The 19,980-nt window shown below is 45.3% G+C and overlaps 1 protein-coding gene across 1 annotated transcript in view; it reads left to right on the plus strand.

Moving 5' to 3' along the window:
* LOC117513756 (carcinoembryonic antigen-related cell adhesion molecule 1-like) overlaps positions 1–19,980 on the plus strand; it is a 150,148-nt gene that overhangs the window by 112,347 nt on the left and 17,821 nt on the right. Inside the window, exons 6-7 of the mRNA XM_034173991.1 lie at positions 7,903–8,157; positions 9,468–9,585. Coding sequence (XP_034029882.1) covers positions 7,903–8,157; positions 9,468–9,585 — 373 coding nt within the window. The remainder of the gene's footprint in view (positions 1–7,902; positions 8,158–9,467; positions 9,586–19,980) is intronic.

Raw genomic sequence — 19,980 nt, forward strand, 5'->3', positions numbered from 1 at the left:
GTTAGGGGGAGGGTTAATAATAGTAAGATAAAAAAAACCTCACGAATATGTGATGCATTTTGTGACGGGAGCACAAAAAAAAAAAACTTGTGAGACTGAGTTGCTCATTGTGTGTGTGTGTGTGTGTGTGTGTGTGTGTGTGTGTGTGTGTGTGTGTGTGTGTGTGTGTGTGTGTGTGTGTGTGTGTGTGTGTGTGGGTGTGTGTGAAAAGAAAGATGGTGAAACAACAATTTTTTCACATTTGGCCTCACTGGGTTTTATTTATTTTTTTGTTTTTGTTTTTGCATTTTCCATATGTCCCAACTTTTTGTGATTTGGTGTTTTATAAAACATTGGCTTTTAATGAAGAATTACTTTGGAGAAAACTATGTTGTCATATTTTTCCTGTGTGATCTGTGGAATGTCAGCATCAGTAAATGGACTGCATGTACTCATATATAGTGCTTTTCCATCTACATGAGAAGCTCAAAGTGCTTTACAATTATGCCTCACATTCACCCATTCCCACAAACACACACTGATGTCAGGCTGCTGCTGTACAAGGCGCTCACTACACACTGGAAGCAACTAGCTGTTGTAAAGTATATCTTACCCCCTAGAAATCCCCCCCCGACAGGCAACATTCCTACAGGGCAGCACTGATTAACCCAAACCTTGATAAGGCCCAATCAGGACAACCTTTAAACTCTACATTTCATGGATGTTTTATGGTCACAGATGAAGCAGTTTGATTGATGGTAAATGATACTGGTATTCTTTCTGTATGTATCTATATCTATCTACAATAGTAATATTTCCTATTCTGAAGTATCTTTAAATCCCCCTTCCAAATATTCTCTACAAGTATATGGACCTGATTTGGAAATGTGATGGAAAATACTCCAATTTAGTTTTGCATAATATTATATATATATATATATATATATATATATATATATATATATATATATATGTGTGTGTGTGTGTGTGTGTGTGTGTGTATAGAACACACAGTACCATACCATCTATATTTATAAAGCACTTTACTACAACCAAAGCTGACCCAATGTGCTGTACACTAAAACAAACAGTTAAAACATTAAGACATATATTTATTTATTTACTTATTTATTTTTTCCTGTCTGCATATATAGTAATGGTAAATGCCACACTGGCAGAACCATTTATGAACATTAATGCATATATATGCAATTTATTCTTGCAGGACAGAAGGTATGTAGTGCGTGAGTGAATGTGGTGTGCGTGTGTGACCCTCATTTGCCCTTCCCGATCACCCTACAAGATCCTACTCAAAGCCAACTGACAACTTCTATCAGGAGGGACCAACCACCAAAACAACATGAAGACAGACAAAAACAAAAGACAAGTGGTGAACGCAATAACTGTGAAGTGAGACTCCGAGGAGACGGGGCCCCGACATAAAACATGCCGGAACAAACCACCACACATGAACAAGCAGTGACAGCAACAGTCTGTTGTCTAGTTAGTGAGCATTCATACCCTAATCTAGGACACCAGAGTCTTGATCCCCTTGAGAGCACCCAAAACCAAACTGTGGTGTCGGCCACGAACACGTGAACAGCCACACACAGAGACCCAGATCACAGCTATATATCCAATCACTACTGTGGCTGTTGTGTTGGATCCAAGATAAAAGTTCAGAACCCTACCATAAGACATGGACCACTCTGGCGCATCCGAAGCCATACGACAAGCAACAACGGAAGGGCGCAGGACACAGGGCCCCAGGAGGAACCAGGCAAAAAAGGGAAGTGGAAGGGCACAGGGGCCAGCAAGGGCAGCCACCAGAGCCACCGGGGCAGCACGACGGACCAACAAGGGAGCGGCCCGACGGTGCCGGAACGCACCCCCAACCCCCCAACAACGGAAGCACAGGAAGTAACCCCACACCCGAGAGAAGCACGCAGGGCACTGGCAGGGCCCACCAAGAGGGGGGGGCCCAGAACCACACCACCCCGCCCACGGCACCGGAGGGAGGAGCGAGCGGCAGCGGGGACGGGGGGGCAAAGGAGCCACCGCAACTGAACCCAGAGCGCAGGCAGGGACCACCGGCACACGAGAGCCTCCCCAACCAGCCCGCAGGAAAGAGGCAAGACCCCCCCCCCCGGGCCAGGAAGCACACGATAGTGTTGCATTAAAAGCAGGGCAGGAGACGGCAGGTGGCAGACTGCCGTGGGAGGCTGCGGTACACTGCTGCACCACAGCCTGCCCTGCAAACCCACCACCGCCTGTGACCCTGACTCTGAAAAGTGAGTGTGCTAATTGTGTTGAAATATAGTGTGTGCATTAAAATGCCAGGGCAGGAGTGGAGCCCACAATAAGTGAAGATCAAATGTATTCAAAAGAACAAAGTCCCTGGAACAGATTCTTCTCTATTCTGCAAAAATCACTTTACTTCTTAATATACTGACAGTATGATCATAAGAAAACAACACATTTGTGTTACATTTTCAACACCCAGTTTGATAACAATAGTTTGCTATAATGAACAGTTTACTTATAATTAAAGTTTTTATCTATTTGTAATTATATAACTATATTCAGCTAGCACTAATGTAATCATATAATATTATTAATTTAGTGTATTACACAACATGTTTTACTGTAATCTGAAGTTTGACCTAATTTAGGTGACATTTGACCTCAAGCGAATCCCTGAAGGTCAAGGTTAATCTCTTATCCCAGGTAATGGGCAAAGCCTATGACTATGTTCATGGCAAATTTGTAGGCAAAATTTAAAGGAAAGGTATTTAGTTGAATTTAGTGTTTGACCTTCCTGTGACCTTGACCTTTGACCTTGACCTTAATCGTTTTGTGTATTGAAAGGTACCTTACTAGGGCTGCTATATGTGAAGTTGCAATGTAAACTGTGTGCTGCACAGCGAGTTAAGGGGAAAAATGCAATGATTACAAACAAACAAACATACATACTGACATTTTGGTAGGATTGTGGCGGGGGGGTAATATCCAGGGTAGGGAGTAAGATATCCTAGACCATCACCTCCCCAGTAACAGTGGATCTGACTTTGTGATTCCAGGATGAATACTTGTAGATTCAGCTGACTTTAAATGTGGACTCTATGGGTGGTGCTGTAACACAGCTTTTGTCACCAGATTAAAGCTGTCTCTAACCACTGTCTTATCTTCATGACAGTATTTTTTTCTCTCTCTCTTTTTGACGTGAGTCACATAATTACAGCCGGCAGATGATGACGTTTAATTAAAAGCTCTCAGAGTTTGAACACCGAACTTTGACTGATGGATACTTTACTTGTTCTTTTGTTTCTCTCTCTGGCTTTTACTGGTAAGAACTTTATAGTATTAAATAAAAAGTTCATCTACAGTAGTTGGTGAAAATATATTTCACAGCTAGACTTTTAAAAAATGACTTTTATTTAGATTTTAGAGTAACAGTCTCAAATGAAAGTTTAATCTTTGCTCAAAGTTTTTTTTATTGCCTTTAAATGTCATTTCAATAAATTTTGTTGTGTTTATGGTGTATTTATACTGGATATTCACATATTGCTTCCGTGTTTTCCTGCTGACACTTGACGTTCTGCAAATAGTTCTGCAAAAATCTGTTCCTAATAATTAATTAAAGACATAAAGAGCTGTTTCTGTGTTGTCGTAAATATTTTGATTTAGAGTAGCTTCAAAATGTTGCTTAAAAATATGTTGATATCGACTAAAGCATATTTTTTCTAACGTAACATGTTTCACTGTTTGGCACGTTGTTGCCAGACTCTACATTAGAAAAACAGGAAAATGATCAACACAGTGAAGTTGGAGTTTAATGCACACACACACACACACACAGCTCTTGATTTTGTTTTCTTATCTTTTGACCCTTACACATTCAGTGAGACCATTTTTATTTGTATATTTTATATTTTTATGATGGACGGGTGATGACTGACAGTTCAGAAAACTGTCTAAATACTTGATCCAAAGCAGTCAGAGAACAGCGAGGCAACATCCACGTCAAAGTATATCAGACACAGACTTTAAACAGTCACGTTCACAAAACAATAAAATATCTGAACTCATTTCCGTAAAAACAGCCAGTTTCCTGTATGTTAGCAGAGGGCTGGAAATTTGACCTGAACCTGACCTTCATCATTTATTAATCCAAACCAAAATCAAACCACCTCTTCCCATCCACAGGCCCAGTGTCCCTGCCAAACTCAATCAAAATCAGATGTGGTGTTCTAAAGTTATCTCACCAATATACAAAGACAGGGATCACCAGAACAGACACCTCTGGCTGCATCACTAAAGATATTTGATTATTGTTTTTATTTTTTCAGTGTAGTGCTCAGTAAAACCAATAAATAAATAAACTAGTGGGTACTCAGAGAGCAATCCAAACATTGAATCTGTCTCTCCTGGTTATTTTAGATTTAGAGGAACATCTTCTCATTGTGACTGAAGTTTTCTTCCAATGTTCCATTTTGTTGTCGTTCTTCCACTCAGAACTTTTCTTTCTCCTCCAGGTTTGACCAAAGCAGTCGGAATACTGCCAGATGATCCTCTGACTGCAACTGTGGGAGACACAGTGACGTTCAACACAACACTGAATCCATCACAAACACAGATTATATACATCAACTGGATAAAGGATTCTACACCAATAGTAACATACAGTGAGGGAGGAACCATTCCAGGTCCAGATTATAGAGGCAGAATCAAGCTCTGTCCAAACAGTGGAGCTCTGGAGCTCAGGAGTGTGACTTTGAAGGACAGTGGAGTTTATTATATTAAGATAATAAACAATGGAGCATGGCATGAGGACATTAGAACATTGGATGTTTATGGTGAGCTGATGTTTAAATGCTGTTTCATCATTTTCAGTTTCCTGTTTCTGTCTGTTCCACTTGTTTTGTCTGAACACCAACATCAAACCTTTCTGTTCATTTATCTGCAGTCAGAGTGTCTGATGTCGTGGCTGTTTCAAACGCCACACAGCTGGTGGAGTTCAGCAGCTCCGTCAGTCTGACCTGCACCTCCTCTGGCTCCGCCCTCTCTTTCCTCTGGCTGAACGTCACCTCAGAGGTCACAGTGACAGAGTTCAGATCACTGATGGAGGGTCCACTCTCATCATCACCACTGTGACCCGCTACGACCACGGACCGTTCACGTGTCACGTGTCCAATCCCGTCAGTAACGGCTCCAGCAATCAACTAAAGTTGTCCATCAGCTGTGAGTTACTAACATGCACGCTCACACTCCACATGTGACAAAGATCTTCACATTTACAACTGAAGCTCTTTTTTAAGCTTCATGTTCTTTTCCTCAGGACCTTTCTGAATAACATTCTGTGTTCACATTATCAGCTGAAGTCATCTGGATCAGATTTTTATTTTTTTTTTCCTTTTTAAAGCTGGGCCGTCTCATTCATCATTACTCCAGTTAAGGGTCACAGAGGGGCTGGAGCCTATTCCAGCAGTCACAGGGCGTGAGGCAGAGTACAGCCTGGACAGGACGGAGTCTATTGCAGAGCCACATATAGACACATTCACACCCGCACACGCATCTATAGTTAGTTTTAAAGTTTCCAGTTTAATTTAACCCAGGAACATAAAGTAATTTCGTCAATATTTTTGAAACAGATCAAAATGTCTGTGAGAAAGTAAACCAAATTAAACATATATAAAAATATGAATCACAGACTGGGAAGTTCACAATAAAAAAGATTCGATTTGTCAGCTCTTCCTGTCAGATTGCCAAAAGTCTTCTCTGGGAAAATGTATCTTGTGTAAATCAATTAATCAATTCCATTTGCTTAAATTCAGGGGGTGATTTAATAAATATAATTTAATTGTTCAGAATTATGCCCATTTTTACACATAATGGCTCAGTTTCTAAAACCCATAGATAATTGGACAAACAATAATAGAGAGAAATTTTTAAATTAAAAATCACTTTTTTAGCCAGTTATCTTTAGACAGGTCAGGGGAGGAATACACAAACATTACCAAGTCACTGACTGTCTTGGATTGACATCCTGTCCAGGGTGAACCCTGCTTCATGTTCTATGACGGCTGGGATAGGCTGAAGCCCCCCGCGACCCTTAATTGGAGTAAATGGTTAAAGATGAGTGAGTGAGTGAATGTCTTGGATTTCATTAATCATTAACAAATACAAACCGATTCTACTGTTAGGTGAATGTAGCCATTCTGCTTCGAGTGAACTTGATCACATGATATCTTAGAAGGTAGGCAGAGTCGGTCCTGATTAGCACTTGGCTGTAAAAATGGAGTTGCATCAAGAAAGGGATCTGGAAGAAATCTTGTGCTAAATCCCATTGCAGGTCTGTACTGGATCCACTATGGAGACCCTGAACAAGTGGAGAACAGCCAAAAGACAAACAACAGCGACAAGGTCGTGTATGTCAAGTCTATGTGGAGTAAGCCCCTTTCACATGCGGTGTACCAACTATGCTGAGCTCAGGCAGCTCTACGTGGCAGTACATTGAGGGACACAAAAAGGTCAGCGAATGGGCGCAAAAAATTAAACGTTTAAGGTTTTTTCACAGATTTTTGGCATAGAGCACCAGATGAAGTGTTCCACACAAGCCTACGTAACACTCTGCTACTGTTTAAGTCTGTGCAACTCTGCCCTGCTGTACACCATGCCTCCACAATTGTACACAAACCTACACCAGGACGAAAAATCCTTTGAGGTTTTTTTTTTAATCAGTACATACCTGCATTGCTAGATTTTATTCATCCTGCTGGACTTTGGTGGCAGTGAAGCTTCAAAACCATGGAAGAAGAAGAGGCAAAATGGAAATGGTAAATGGACTGCATTTATATAGCGCTTTTCCATCTGCATCACATGCTCAAAGCGGTTTACAAATAATGCCTCACATTCACCCCAGTGTGAGGGTGCTGCCATACAAGGTACTCACTACACAATGGGAGCAATAGGGGATGAAAGACCTTGCCCAAGGGCCCTTAGTGATTTTCCAGTCATGCTGGGATTTGAACCAAGGAGCTTCTGGTCTCAAGCCCAACGCCTTAACCACTAGACCATCACTTCCCTCAAAGGTGGGCCGAGCTTCCACATCCACCAACTCCTCACGGACGGATCGTGCGTGATTGCTGGCTGCAGCTCGCTTTTACCTCAAGTTCTGTCATGATTGTGGCACGTTAATTAAAGTCCATTAACTCCTGGAAATAATGTAGAAAACCTGGACCCTTTCTGGAGCCAGTTTCACACTTGAAAAACGTGCAGACTGTTGTTTAGAAGGCGGAGTGAGGTTGACAGTGACTGTTGTACCCTGGTTGTTTGAGTCAGATCTTGTAATTGGTCATGTTGGAGGAGGATTCGCTGATGGTATGTGTGACTTAAGGCCCTTTTCCACTACGCAAAAGTAGCACTACTCGGTACTACTCGGCTCGACTCTACTCGTTTTTGTTTTGCCTTTCCATTACGGTTAGTACCTGGTACGTGGTGCTTTTTTTGGTACCTGCTCAGGAGTGGTTCCAAGTGAGCCGAGCCGATACTAAAATGTGACATCAACAGGCTGGGATGACCAACTGCTTTGCATAGCACAACAAGGAACTGTGTTCTGGCTTCAATGTCTGCATTCACTGGGTATTGGTTGGGGTTATGAAAATCAGAACTTTGCATGGTTTTCTTTTGCTGTTGACACACACACACACACACACACACACACACACACACACACACACACACACACACACACACACACACACACACACACACACACACACACACACACACACACACACACAAAAAAAAAAACATCACGATATGAATGAAATGTTCATGCAAAATATTTCAGTTAATTTGTTTCTTGACATGCTTTTATTTTCGTTTTGCTTTTTACTTACTACTTACATATGTGTTTTACAGATGGACCACTGAATGTCATCATCAAAGGACCAAGTGATGTAAAAGAGAAAGAGGACGTTGTGTTAATCTGCTCTGCTGATTCCACACCGTGTGTGACTTACACCTGGATGCTGAATGGGACGCAGATTCTTACCAATTTCAATGTGTTCACTATAGCCAAGGCTGACCTTAATCACAGTGGGAACTACATCTGTCAAGCAAGAAATCCTCTCACACAGAACACAGTGTCTGCTCAGCACAGACTGACTGTGACAGGTAAAGTCAGATTGGTGAGAAACAATCTGCTGAATAATGTTCAGGATTTTAATACAATGATAATAAAAAGTCTCCACACCATTAGACATTAAAATTTTATTTTTATGACATCAAAAAAAAAGAAAAAAAAAGAAGAAGAATAAGAATCGAGTTTCATTATAGGATTCATTCACTATCTCCATTGTTCAAGTCATTGGTAAGAGGTGTGTTGACGCCTAAAATGTGAATCCGCTGCAAATTGTGAATTATCCTCAAACCATTCATGAAAATTTAAGCAAACCGTGAAATTCCATGAACCGTTAATAATTTTGCTCCAAACCGTGAATAAAATATCCCACAAAACGTGAACGCAAGTCTCGCAAAATGTAAGTCGCAAAATGGGAATATCGTTCATGATATATATTTTCTTTCAGTTTAAGTAGCGAACAGATTTCAGTTTACAGATCAGTTACTTCAGGAAATCTTGATCGTGAACCCTATCTCCACTTTTTTTTTTTTTGTGGTGGTGGATCACTGCACTCAGTGAGGCCCATTGTTTTTTCTCATGTGAAAATCACAGTTGCCCACATATATGATCTGCTGTGTGGTTTAATGACCTAAAGTCACAGACTTGTACCATGTGACAAGTGTGTAAACAACTGAAAAAGCCCCACAGCTTATTTTAGCACAACCCTGGTGCTGGATTAGTGGTTGGCACTGCTGCCTCACAGCAAGAAGGTCTCAGGTTCACTTTCCACCTGATCCTTTCTGTGTGGAGTTTGTAAGTTCCCCCGTGTTTGGTTGGGATGAATGAATGAACCCTGGTACCATGTTGGTACATGAACAAAAACATGATGCACTTTAGAGAAATGAAAAGGAGGACCATGGCTCCTGATGGTCCGGACCCTTCCCCTGACCTTTCATACACAGTTGTGTCTGACACACATATTGGGGAGGTCTCACAGAGTGGAGATGAGTCTGCTCCAGCACTGCTGATAGTTCAGTGCTGCAGACAGCATGCCATCATCCCGGAATCTGTGTTGTGTCAAAACTGGTCGCGATCAGCTCCCAGTTATCCGAGAGATTCACACCATTTTGACTGAACCTGATGGACTAAAAGTTACTTTCAGTTGTTTTTCAATTTCAAACTTGAAACTTTTATATCTATAATTTTATTATGTACTAATCCAGAAACTCTTGGATGCTCCTGATGTTTTTAAAGACTTTTTTTTTTAATTCAGAGGCAATACATATATGTACATGAAGCAGTTAATATTTACAGAATGATGTAATGTAATATTTATATTTGCATTTTGTTTTTGAATATTCAGCTTTGCCAGAAGATCCACCTGCATCACTTTCACCTGGTGCCATTGCCGGAATAACAGTCGCATGTTTAGCTGTTGCTGGACTAGTTGCTGGTGTGGGATTCTACATTTTTTTAAAAATGTAAGTGGAAAATTTAACCAAATCCTAAAGTGCTAAACTTCAGAAATCAGTGTGATATAAATCACAGAAAGGCAACTCCCCATACTCCCCACCTTTTAAAGCATTTTTCTTTGTTTGCTTTTCAGCTGACCCCCCAATTACAGCTCTCTTAACCCCCTGCCACTTTAAGGATTTTTTTAATGTAGATGTAAATATTCAAAGTTTGCAGCTAGTTGACAGTAGGGCCAATATGGCCAAATTAATGTATCTCAATATTGTCATATAAATTGTCATGTAAATGTCACTTATATACATGCTGTCCATATTCTTGAGCCGCTTAGGTGGGTAGGAAAAGTTCCCATGGGATAAAAAGCTTTTCAACCAACCATCCCTGGTTCTCAAGACCAGGCACCCAAGTGGTTCAACTCTCTCTCTCTCTTTCTCTCTCTCTTTTTTTTTTAAAGATATTTAGGTGTACCTTAGTAATCATTAGTAGAGTTCCACCTTAGATTTGGAATGTATAATAGAAGATATACCTTACTGAATTTTCATATCAATATGATATACGATATGACTATGATTTGACACAAAGTGCAGCAACAGTGAAAATTAAACATTCTTAAACAAAACAGGAATAATACCACACTCATTTTGCACTCATCATAAGGTTAGGATACTGTGCCCTCCAACAGTATTGGAAATCCACCAGGTGATTTCACTGATTAATATCACTTTGAGCAGATGGAATCAGTTAATCAGTGAAATCACCTGGTGGAATCAGTGGCTGCAAAGAAAACCTGCACCCTCTTGGCCCTTTCTGGAACAAGTTGCCCACCCCTGGTCTAAATTAAAAGATGCTCCAATCATATAGAAAACTAAACCACATTATTTGCCTGATCATAAAGATTCCAAAAAGGTATAGTTTGGACAATCTGTGACTGAATGTTGTGGCGTTATGAGGTAAAAGCAGCAAGAATGGTGACAAAGGTCAGTTTCAGTTTGTACAGGGGTCAAACGTTGCTCCATTAATTTTGCTCCAGCTGTATTTGTGCTGAATTTGATGCTTGTATCACCATTTGAAGGATTGTTTCAGTTATCTGCTGCACTAATAAGCCAACAGAACCAGCTGTTGTCTGTTAGTTTAAACATGTGTACATAAAGAAGGTTGGGTAGGATAACACGTATGTATGTACATACATTTGGATTACTTGTAATCTGATTACTTTTGGATTACATTTCAAAGTAATCCTACCCAACCGTGTACATAAATCAACCCCAATTAAAGGAGAAATGCTGCTTTTAACAACCTGGACCTCATTTCTGGCATAAAATACGGTCGTTTACTCACCAATATAAGTTTGGTGTGATTAGATGAGCATAGTTCAAACGACATGTTCATTTCAAATCTGAGGCAAACGTTTTTCTTCTTCTACTCAGGTGGATTTGGAACCTAGCAGTCAATGTGACTCACTGATTTGAAAATGCAGCTCTTTCAACCAGACGTGTGGTGCTGTGACATGTCAATCATCTGTGTCCAATCAGATTTCAGGGGAGTCCAGTGAAACCCCGGCCTCCGCTCTAGCGCCACCCATGCCAGGACGTGTTTCACATTTGAACATTTCCTGTTTCACTGTGACTGATAAATTGGCACTTCCTGTTTGAGTGTGAGCTTGCCACTGAGTTCCTGCAAGATTCCATGGGATCTCGTCTGTCAATCCAGGAAGTGTTTGACATTTGAACATTTCCTGTTTTATGGTGGATTTGAAAATTGGCACTTCCTGTTTAGGATGCTCTGTACCATGAGTGAGCTTTGCGCCACTTGCGCGGTGCTTTGCTCATAATATATTCCAAAATCCCAGAAACAATGAATATGTTTTGATTTTGATGAAACAAAAATAGAATATTGAGATAAGTCAAATTTGGATCATTAATTTCAATGGCAGTTTATGTGGTTGTGGATTAACTAATACATTTTCACATTCATTAGAATTTTACTTTTGTGTCCTAATGTTTATTATTACTTTTACATTACAGCCTGATTTATTATTAGATTTTGTATTAATAATTGAAATTATATGCAAATATTGTATGAATCGTCAAAATCACGGCTCTGGCCATTCTAGTAGGTTCCACATTCTGGTAGTGTGAGTGTTAAATGGGCAGCAATTATATAGTGCTTTTTCATCTAGGGGAAGCCGGGGAACAGTGGATCAGAAATGTTGTTTTGTAGCAGCATAAACACATTATGCATAGGTTTCGGTCATTCTATTGTGGATTTAATACAGCAAGTTATTTTTATAAGGCTGTGTTATTTATGTCTCCCCAAGTGTAATTTACAAGTGTTTTAAATCAATTTTAAAATTTTTGATTCACTGTTCCCCAGTCACTAATTCACAGGGCACAGTGAATCAAGTTAATCAAGATTTCTTCAAAATTCTTAAATATATGCTGATGCATATACAAACTATCCAGCAAACCAGCTATGTAATGTGTCAGTGTCTTATATAGTGATATAAATCCTTTAGCAACTATTATAAATACAACTGTTTTAACTATTTTAATTCTGTCCCTCACAGTTGAAGTGTACCTACGATAAAATCTACAGACCTCTCCATTCTTTGTAGGTGGGAAAACTTGCAAAATCGACAATGGATCAAATACTTATTTGCCTCACTGTAAAAACAGGAAAACACATTCATACTCTCACTCACATCGACGGTCAGTTCAAAGTTAACAACTTGCATAACCTGCATGTCTTTGGAAGTGAGATGAAGCCAGACAACCTGGAGGGAGCCCATGTAAGGGAGAGAAAAGGGAGAACATACATACATACACTATATGTGACCCTTAACATGAATAAGTGGGTTTATAAAATGAATGGATGGATAAATGTCAATAACAGAATATTTTGAGTCCCTCATTTTGTTTTTCTATCACATACTGACACCGTGCTGCATGTAAGACCACAGTCAGCTTTTCAGACTATGTGTTGGGAAAGTGTAAGTACACGGACCCACAACAGGGGGCGCAAATGAACGGACAATGGAATAGGTCAAATAACAACACTTTACTGTTGCGAACGTGCACAACAAACACAACAGATTACACAATAGATCAGCGGTCAAATTACAAGGTGTCGTGTGGGCAGGCTCGAAGATAGGAGACGTCTGTCCAAAGCAGAACCGGAACCACACGATTTCCTCCGCCACCAGACCCCGGGAATACTGGAGCCGCCAAGTCCCGAACTCCCAGGTGGCCACTGCCTCCGCGTGTCGGACCTGGTACTGCTGGCGAGGAACAAAAACACAATTAAACGTGGGTGCGTCTGCACCCAGCAATCTGCACGGCAGGGAAGCTACCTCCACCTCTCGTTGGAGAAAAAGTCTGTTATCACTCACAAAAAAAAGGGCTTTCTATCAAGCAGTCAGGCTGAGGATATTACCTTTCAGGTAGAACGATATCTCGGCAAAGAGGTGGAGATGACGTCTTGCTGATATACCGATGCAGATCAGATGAGTGGTGACAGCTGTCACAGGTGATGAGTGTCAGCTGTCACCCCGGCTGCTCTTGTGAGGCGGCAGCGCCCTCTTGTGCCTGGAGCCCGCACTCCAGGCAGGGTGCCCTCTGGTGGTGGTGGGCCAGCAGTACCTCCTCTTCAGCGGCCCACACAACAGGACCCCCCCCTCAACGGGCGCCTCCTGGCGCCCGACCAGGCTTGTCCGGGTGGTGGCGGTAGAAATCGGCCAGGAGGGCCGGGTCCAGAATGAAGCTCCTCTTCACCCAGGAGCGTTCTTCAGGTCCGTACCCCTCCCAGTCCACCAAATACTGGAAGCCCCGGCCCATCCTACGGACATCCAAAAGCCGGCGCACAGTCCAAGCCGGCTCGCCATCGATGATCCGGGCAGGAGGCGGTGCCGGACCCGGAGTACAGAGGGGTGAGGTGTGATGTGGTTTGATTCGGGACACGTGAAATACAGGATGGATCCGCAGTGAGGCCGGCAGCTGAAGCCTCACTGCGGCTGGACTGATGACCTTCTGGATTTTGAAGGGACCGATGTAACGGTCCTGTAACTTGGGGGAGTCCACTTTGAGGGGGATGTCCTTTGTCGACAACCACACCTCCTGCCCTGGCCGATACGCAGGGGCCGGGGTCCGCCGACGGTCTGCATGGGCCTTTGACCTCATCCGGGCCCTCAGCAAGGCAGAACGGGCGGCACGCCACACCCGACGGCACTTCCGTAGGTGGGCCTGGACCGAGGGCACACCGACCTCTCCCTCAACCACTGGAAACAAAGGCGGTTGGTACCCCAGACATACCTCGAAAGGGGAGAGGCCGGTGGCTGACGACACCTGGCTGTTATGGGCATACTCGATCCAGGCCAGATGGGTACTCCAGGCCGCCGGGTGCGCGGCTGTCACGCAACGCAGGGCCTGCTCCATCTCCTGATTGGCCCGTTCTGCTTGCCCGTTGGTCTGGGGATGGTACCCGGATGAGAGACTCACTGTGGCCCCCAGTTCCCGGCAGAAGCTCCTCCAGACGTGCGAGGAGAACTGGGGACCGCGATCTGAAACAATGTCTGTTGGGATCCCATGCAGCCGGACGACGTGGTGAACCAGGAGGTCCGCTGTCTCCTGGGCCGTCGGGAGCTTCGGGAGGGCCACGAAGTGGGCCGCCTTGGAGAATCGGTCCACTATCGTGAAGATGGTGGTGTTGCCCTGGGACGGCGGGAGACCCGTGACAAAATCCAGGCCGATGTGGGACCAGGGGCGATGGGGCACGGGCAGCGGCTGGAGCAGACCCGAAGCCCTACGATGGTCAGCCTTGCCCCTGGCGCAGGTGGTGCAGGCCTGGATATAATCCCGGACGTCGGCCTCTAGGGACGCCCACCAGAAGCGCTGCCGGACAACTGCCACGGTTCTTCGCACCCCTGGATGACAGGAGAGCTTAGAGCCGTGACAGAAGTCCAGGACTGCAGCCCTAGCTTCTGGTGGGACGTAAAGTCTGTTATTCGGCCCAGTTCCGGGGTCCGGGCTTCGTGCCAGGGCCTCCCGGACGGTTCTCTCTACGTCCCAGGTGAGGGTGGCCACGATAGTGGACTCCGGGATGATGGGTTCCGGTGGATCCGACAACTCCGTTTTGACTTCATCTTCATGTACCCGGGACAAGGCATCCGATCTCTGGTTCTTGGTCCCGGGACGGTAGGTGATCCGGAAGTCAAAACGGCCGAAGAACAGTGACCAGCGGGCTTGCCTGGGATTCAGCCGCTTGGCGGTCCTGATATACTCCAGGTTCCGGTGGTCAGTGAAAACCGTGAATGGCACGGACGTTCCCTCCAACAGATGTCTCCACTCTTCTAGAGCCTCTTTCACCGCAAGGAGCTCTTGATTGCCGACGTCATAGTTCCGTTCGGCCGGGGTCAACCTGCGGGAAAAATAGGCACACGGGTGAAGGACCTTATCGGTCTTCCCGCTCTGGGAAAGCACAGCTCCTATCCCTGAGTCCGAGGCGTCCACTTCAACCACTAACTGGCGACTAGGATCGGGCTGCACCAGAACGGGTGCAGACGAGAAGCGCCGTTTCAACTCCTTGAACGCGGCATCGCAACGATCCGACCAGGTGAAGGGAACTTTTGGTGAGGTCAGGGCTGTCAGGGGGCTAACTACCTGACTGTAGCCCTTAATGAACCTCCTGTAGAAATTAGCAAAGCCGAGGAACTGTTGCAGCTTCCTACGGCTAGTGGGTGGGGCCAGTCTCTCACCCGCCGCAACCTTGGCCGGATCAGGAGCGACGGAGTTGGGGGAGATGATAAACCCCAGGAAGGACAAAGAGGTGCGGTGGAACTCACACTTCTCGCCCTTCACAAACAGCCGGTTCTCCAACAACCGCTGCAGGACCTGACGTACATGCCGGACATGAGTCTCAGGATCCGGAGAAAAGATGAGTATATCGTCTAGATATACGAAGACGAATCGGTGCAGGAAATCCCGCAAGACATCATTAACTAATGCTTGGAACGTCGCGGGGGCGTTTGTGAGGCCGAACGGCATGACCAGGTACTCAAAATGACCTAATGGGGTGTTGAATGCCGTCTTCCATTCGTCTCCCTTCCGGATCCGAACCAGGTGATACGCATTTCTAAGATCCAGTTTAGTAAAGATTTTGGCTCCATGCAGGGGGGTGAACACGGAATCTAATAATGGCAACGGGTATCGGTTGCGAACCGTAATCTCATTCAGCCCCCTGTAATCAATACATGGACGAAGTCCGCCATCTTCTTGCCCACAAAAAAGAAACCTGCCCCCATCGGGGAGGTGGAGTTCCGGATCAGCCCGGCAGCTAATGAGTCCCGGATGTAGGTCTCCATTGATTCGCGCTCAGGTCGTGAGAGGTTGTACAGCCTGCTGGACGGGAACTCAGCGCCTGGAACCAAATCAATGGCACAATCGTACGGACGGTGCGGGGGAAGGGTGAGTGCCAGATCCTTGCTGAAGACGTCAGCAAGATCGTGGTACTCAACTGGCACTGCCGTCAGATTGGGCGGGACTTTGAACCTCGCTCCTTAGCCTGGGAACCGGGAGGAAACCGAGGATCCTAAACACACCCGATGGCAGGTTTCGCTCCACTGAACCACCACCCCAGACGGCCAATCGATCCGGGGATTGTGTTTTAACATCCATGGGATGCCCAAAATCACGCGGGAGGTGGCAGGAGTTACAAAAAACTCAATCTCCTCCCGGTGGTTTCCAGACACCACCAGAGTTACTGGTGGGGTCTTGTGTGTGAGTAAGGGAGGAGGGTGCCATCTAGTGCCCGCACCTGCAATGGCGTAGGAAGCGCCACCAGAGGGAGCCCTACCTCCTTTGCCCATCTGCTGTCTAGCAGATTCCCTTCTGGACCCCGTGTCCACCAGTGCTCGGGCTTGAAGGGTTAAATCCCCGCTCAGGATTGTGACTGGGAGTCGTGTGGCAATTTGTGTGTGTCTCACTTGAATGTCTTGACCCCCCCTTAGCCCAGTCTCTAAGGGCGAGTGTTGACGTTTTGGCCGTTTGGGGCAGTCTCTCTGTGTGTGCTCTGTTGAGCTGCAGAGAAAACACTCCTCCACGGATCAGCCTCTCCCATTTGGGCCCTGTGCGTCTCCCTAACAACGTCAACAGGGGGAGCTGTTTGCCCCACAAAGCGCTGCGGCTGTGGAGCGTGGGGAGGGCGGCCCCTTTTCGAACCCGGAAGGGAGAGGGGCGGCGCGTATCCGGTCACGTCCTTCGCCTCGCTCCCGACGGCGTTCCTCTAACCGATTGTCTAATCGTATAACGAGATCAATAAGCCCGTCTAAATCCCGCGGTTCGTCCTTAGCCACCAGGAGCTCCTTTAGGACCAACGACAGTCCGTTTACGAAGGCGGCGCGGAGGGCAGTGTTATTCCAGCCGGACCTCGCAGCCGCGATGCGGAAGTCGACTGCATAAGCAGCTGCGCTCCGGCGCCCCTGTCTCATTGACAGCAGCACGGCTGAAGCGGTCTCTCCTCTATTTGGGTGATCGAACACTGTTCTGAACTCCCTCACAAACCCATCATATGTCAGAAGGAGCCGTGAATTTTGCTCCCAAAGCGCTGTAGCCCAAGCGCGTGCCTTGCCGCGAAGCAGATTAATTACATAAGCTATCTTGCTAGAATCAGTCGCGTACATGACAGGACGCTGTGCGAAGACGAGCGAACACTGCATAAGGAAGTCCGCGCACGTCTCCACACAGCCTCCGTACGGCTCTGGAGGGCTTATGTATGCTTCCGGGGAAGGTGGGAGGGGTCGTTGAACGACCAGTGGAACGTCACTGTTACGCACAGGATCGACAGGAGGGAGAGCCGCAGCAGCGCCCTGAGGGCGCGCCTCCACCTGCGCGGCGAGAGCCTCCACCCTGCGGTTAAGGAGGACGTTCTGCTCGGTCATTAAATCCAACCGAGCCGTGAAAAACGGTGAGGATCCGCTGCAACTCACCGATCATTCCTCCTGCGGGCGCCTGTTGCACCCTGTTCTTCCATTGGCCGTTCAACAGCCGGTTGACGCCCCTCGGGATCCATGACGTTGGCCGAGATATCCTGTTGGAAAGTGTAAGTACACGGACCCACAACAGGGGGCGCAAATGAACGGACAATGGAATAGGTCAAATAACAACACTTTACTGTTGCGAACGTGCACAACAAACACAACAGATTACACAATAGATCAGCGGTCAAATTAACAAGGTGTCGTGTGGGCAGGCTCGAAGATAGGAGACGTCTGTCCAAAGCAGAACCGGAACCACCACGATTTCCTCCGCCACCAGACCCCGGGAATACTGGAGCCGCCAAGTCCCGAACTCCCAGGTGGCCACTGCCTCCGCGTGTCGGACCTGGTACTGCTGGCGAGGAACAAAAACACAATTAAACGGGGTGCGTCTGCACCCAGCAATCTGCACGGCAGGGAAGCTACCTCCACCCTCGTTGGAGAAAAAGTCTGTTATCACTCACAAAAAGCACAAAAAAAAGGGCTTTCTATCAAGCAGTCAGGCTGAGGATATTACCTTTCAGGTAGAACGATATCTCGGCAAAGAGGTGGAGATGACGTCTTGCTGATATACCGATGCAGATCAGATGAGTGGTGACAGCTGTCACAGGTGATGAGTGTCAGCTGTCACCCCGGCTGCTCTTGTGAGGCGGCAGCGCCCTCTTGTGCCTGGAGCCCGCACTCCAGGCAGGGTGCCCTCTGGTGGTGGTGGGCCAGCAGTACCTCCTCTTCAGCGGCCCACACAACACTATGAGCATTTTTAAGACAAGCCTTTTTAGACTCACCATTTTCTAACATTACTTTCTGTTGTTTTTGATTAGATTTTTTGAGATTTGATGAGTTTTATTATCATTGCCATTACACGAGTGCAACAACAATGAAATTATGTTTACACTCCAATTACCTCAGACAAGATACAGCAATTAATCCACAATTATTACTTGTTTACCGTAATAATGGCACACATCAGAATTAAAGTAGAGAAGCTTGAATCTTCGACTGGACTGGGTTGCCAGTCGAAGATTCAAGCTTCTCTACTATGGAAACCACCTGGACAACTGAGAGCCTACACAGAAACATCAGAATTAAAGGCAACACATATACATTTGACATTGTTTATGTGCACTAAACTTGAAGCAGTCCGTCATCCGAATTGAGGTAAAGTGGGTGAAGGCTGCAGCAAGCGGGGTCCACGCTGCCCAGCTTGGGGGGTTGAAGGCTGCTGCAGTAAAAACTGCGCTGCCTTCGAGGTGGCAGGGAGGAAGCCAGGATGAGGGAAGTGGAGAGATATTGGGGGGTAATAGGGATGGAAGGAGGGAGACATGCATTGTGTGCAGATGAGTTTAGTTTCTGTCAGTTTCTGTCCGTGTGTGTGTAAAGTCACCAAGGCTGTAGATCCTTCTGGGGGAAGACCAGGAAATTTGGCCTTCAGGAGGCGATAAGGCTGCATTGTTGATGTTAGGCAGAGAGATACAGAACTCCATTTACTGCACCTCTGACCATCTCGAGTCCAAATTTATGAAGAATATTCTCCGGTCCTCAGCAGCACATTCCTTTGCAATACAGTGTATTTGCTCCAAGATGGTATCCATTTTGCGTTTGAGTTCAAGAGTTCACACAGTCTGAGATTACACAGCATTGCCCAACTCATTAATCATGATGGACTTATGAGAGGACGAGATTCTGGAGGCAGCCATCTTGCTAATATTCCTGTGGGGTCAGGTCAGCGCACAAACCAATCAGTGCCAAACCTCCCACCACAAAGTGAATAAAAATAAATCCTCAATGTCTTCCACAGAGAGTGGAGCCACATGTCACACTCCGTCTCAGGTGTCAAGAGCATAGCCCGCTGGGTAGGTTCCATCAGGGCATGCAGGGTCCCCAACACTGATTTCCTCCAAAAAAAAAAAAATAGTGTCAATCGCGTTGAGAGACCAGCTGATCAATTCCATAGTTAATCAAAATCTTAGTTTGAAGAATTCGCAGTCTGGTGTAGCTGGGACTTTGAAGGTCGGAGCAGAGATAGAGAACAGAAAGAGGAGGACTTGTGCTGTATTTCTTGGCTGCTTGAGAGTTGTTGAATCACTCTGCTGCATGAAACACTGTGAGCTTAAAGTGTGCATATTGTGTGTTACAAGTTAGAGGGACAGGTTCCTTCAGTCTTGAAGGCCACACTCTCGAGTCTTGAGATATTTTGTACCACTAATTTCAGATGTATGTAATATGTAAAAGTTTAGACCTTGAATTTACAACCCCAATTCCAAAAAAGCTGAGTTGATGTGTAAAATGTAAATAAAAACAGAATGGAATGATTTGCAAATCTAATAAATCCAAATTTTATTCCTAATAGAATATAAACAACATATCAGATGTTGAAACT

Source organism: Thalassophryne amazonica, chromosome 7 (genome assembly GCF_902500255.1).
Source record: "Thalassophryne amazonica chromosome 7, fThaAma1.1, whole genome shotgun sequence".
Classification (NCBI taxonomy): Eukaryota; Metazoa; Chordata; class Actinopteri; order Batrachoidiformes; family Batrachoididae; genus Thalassophryne; species Thalassophryne amazonica.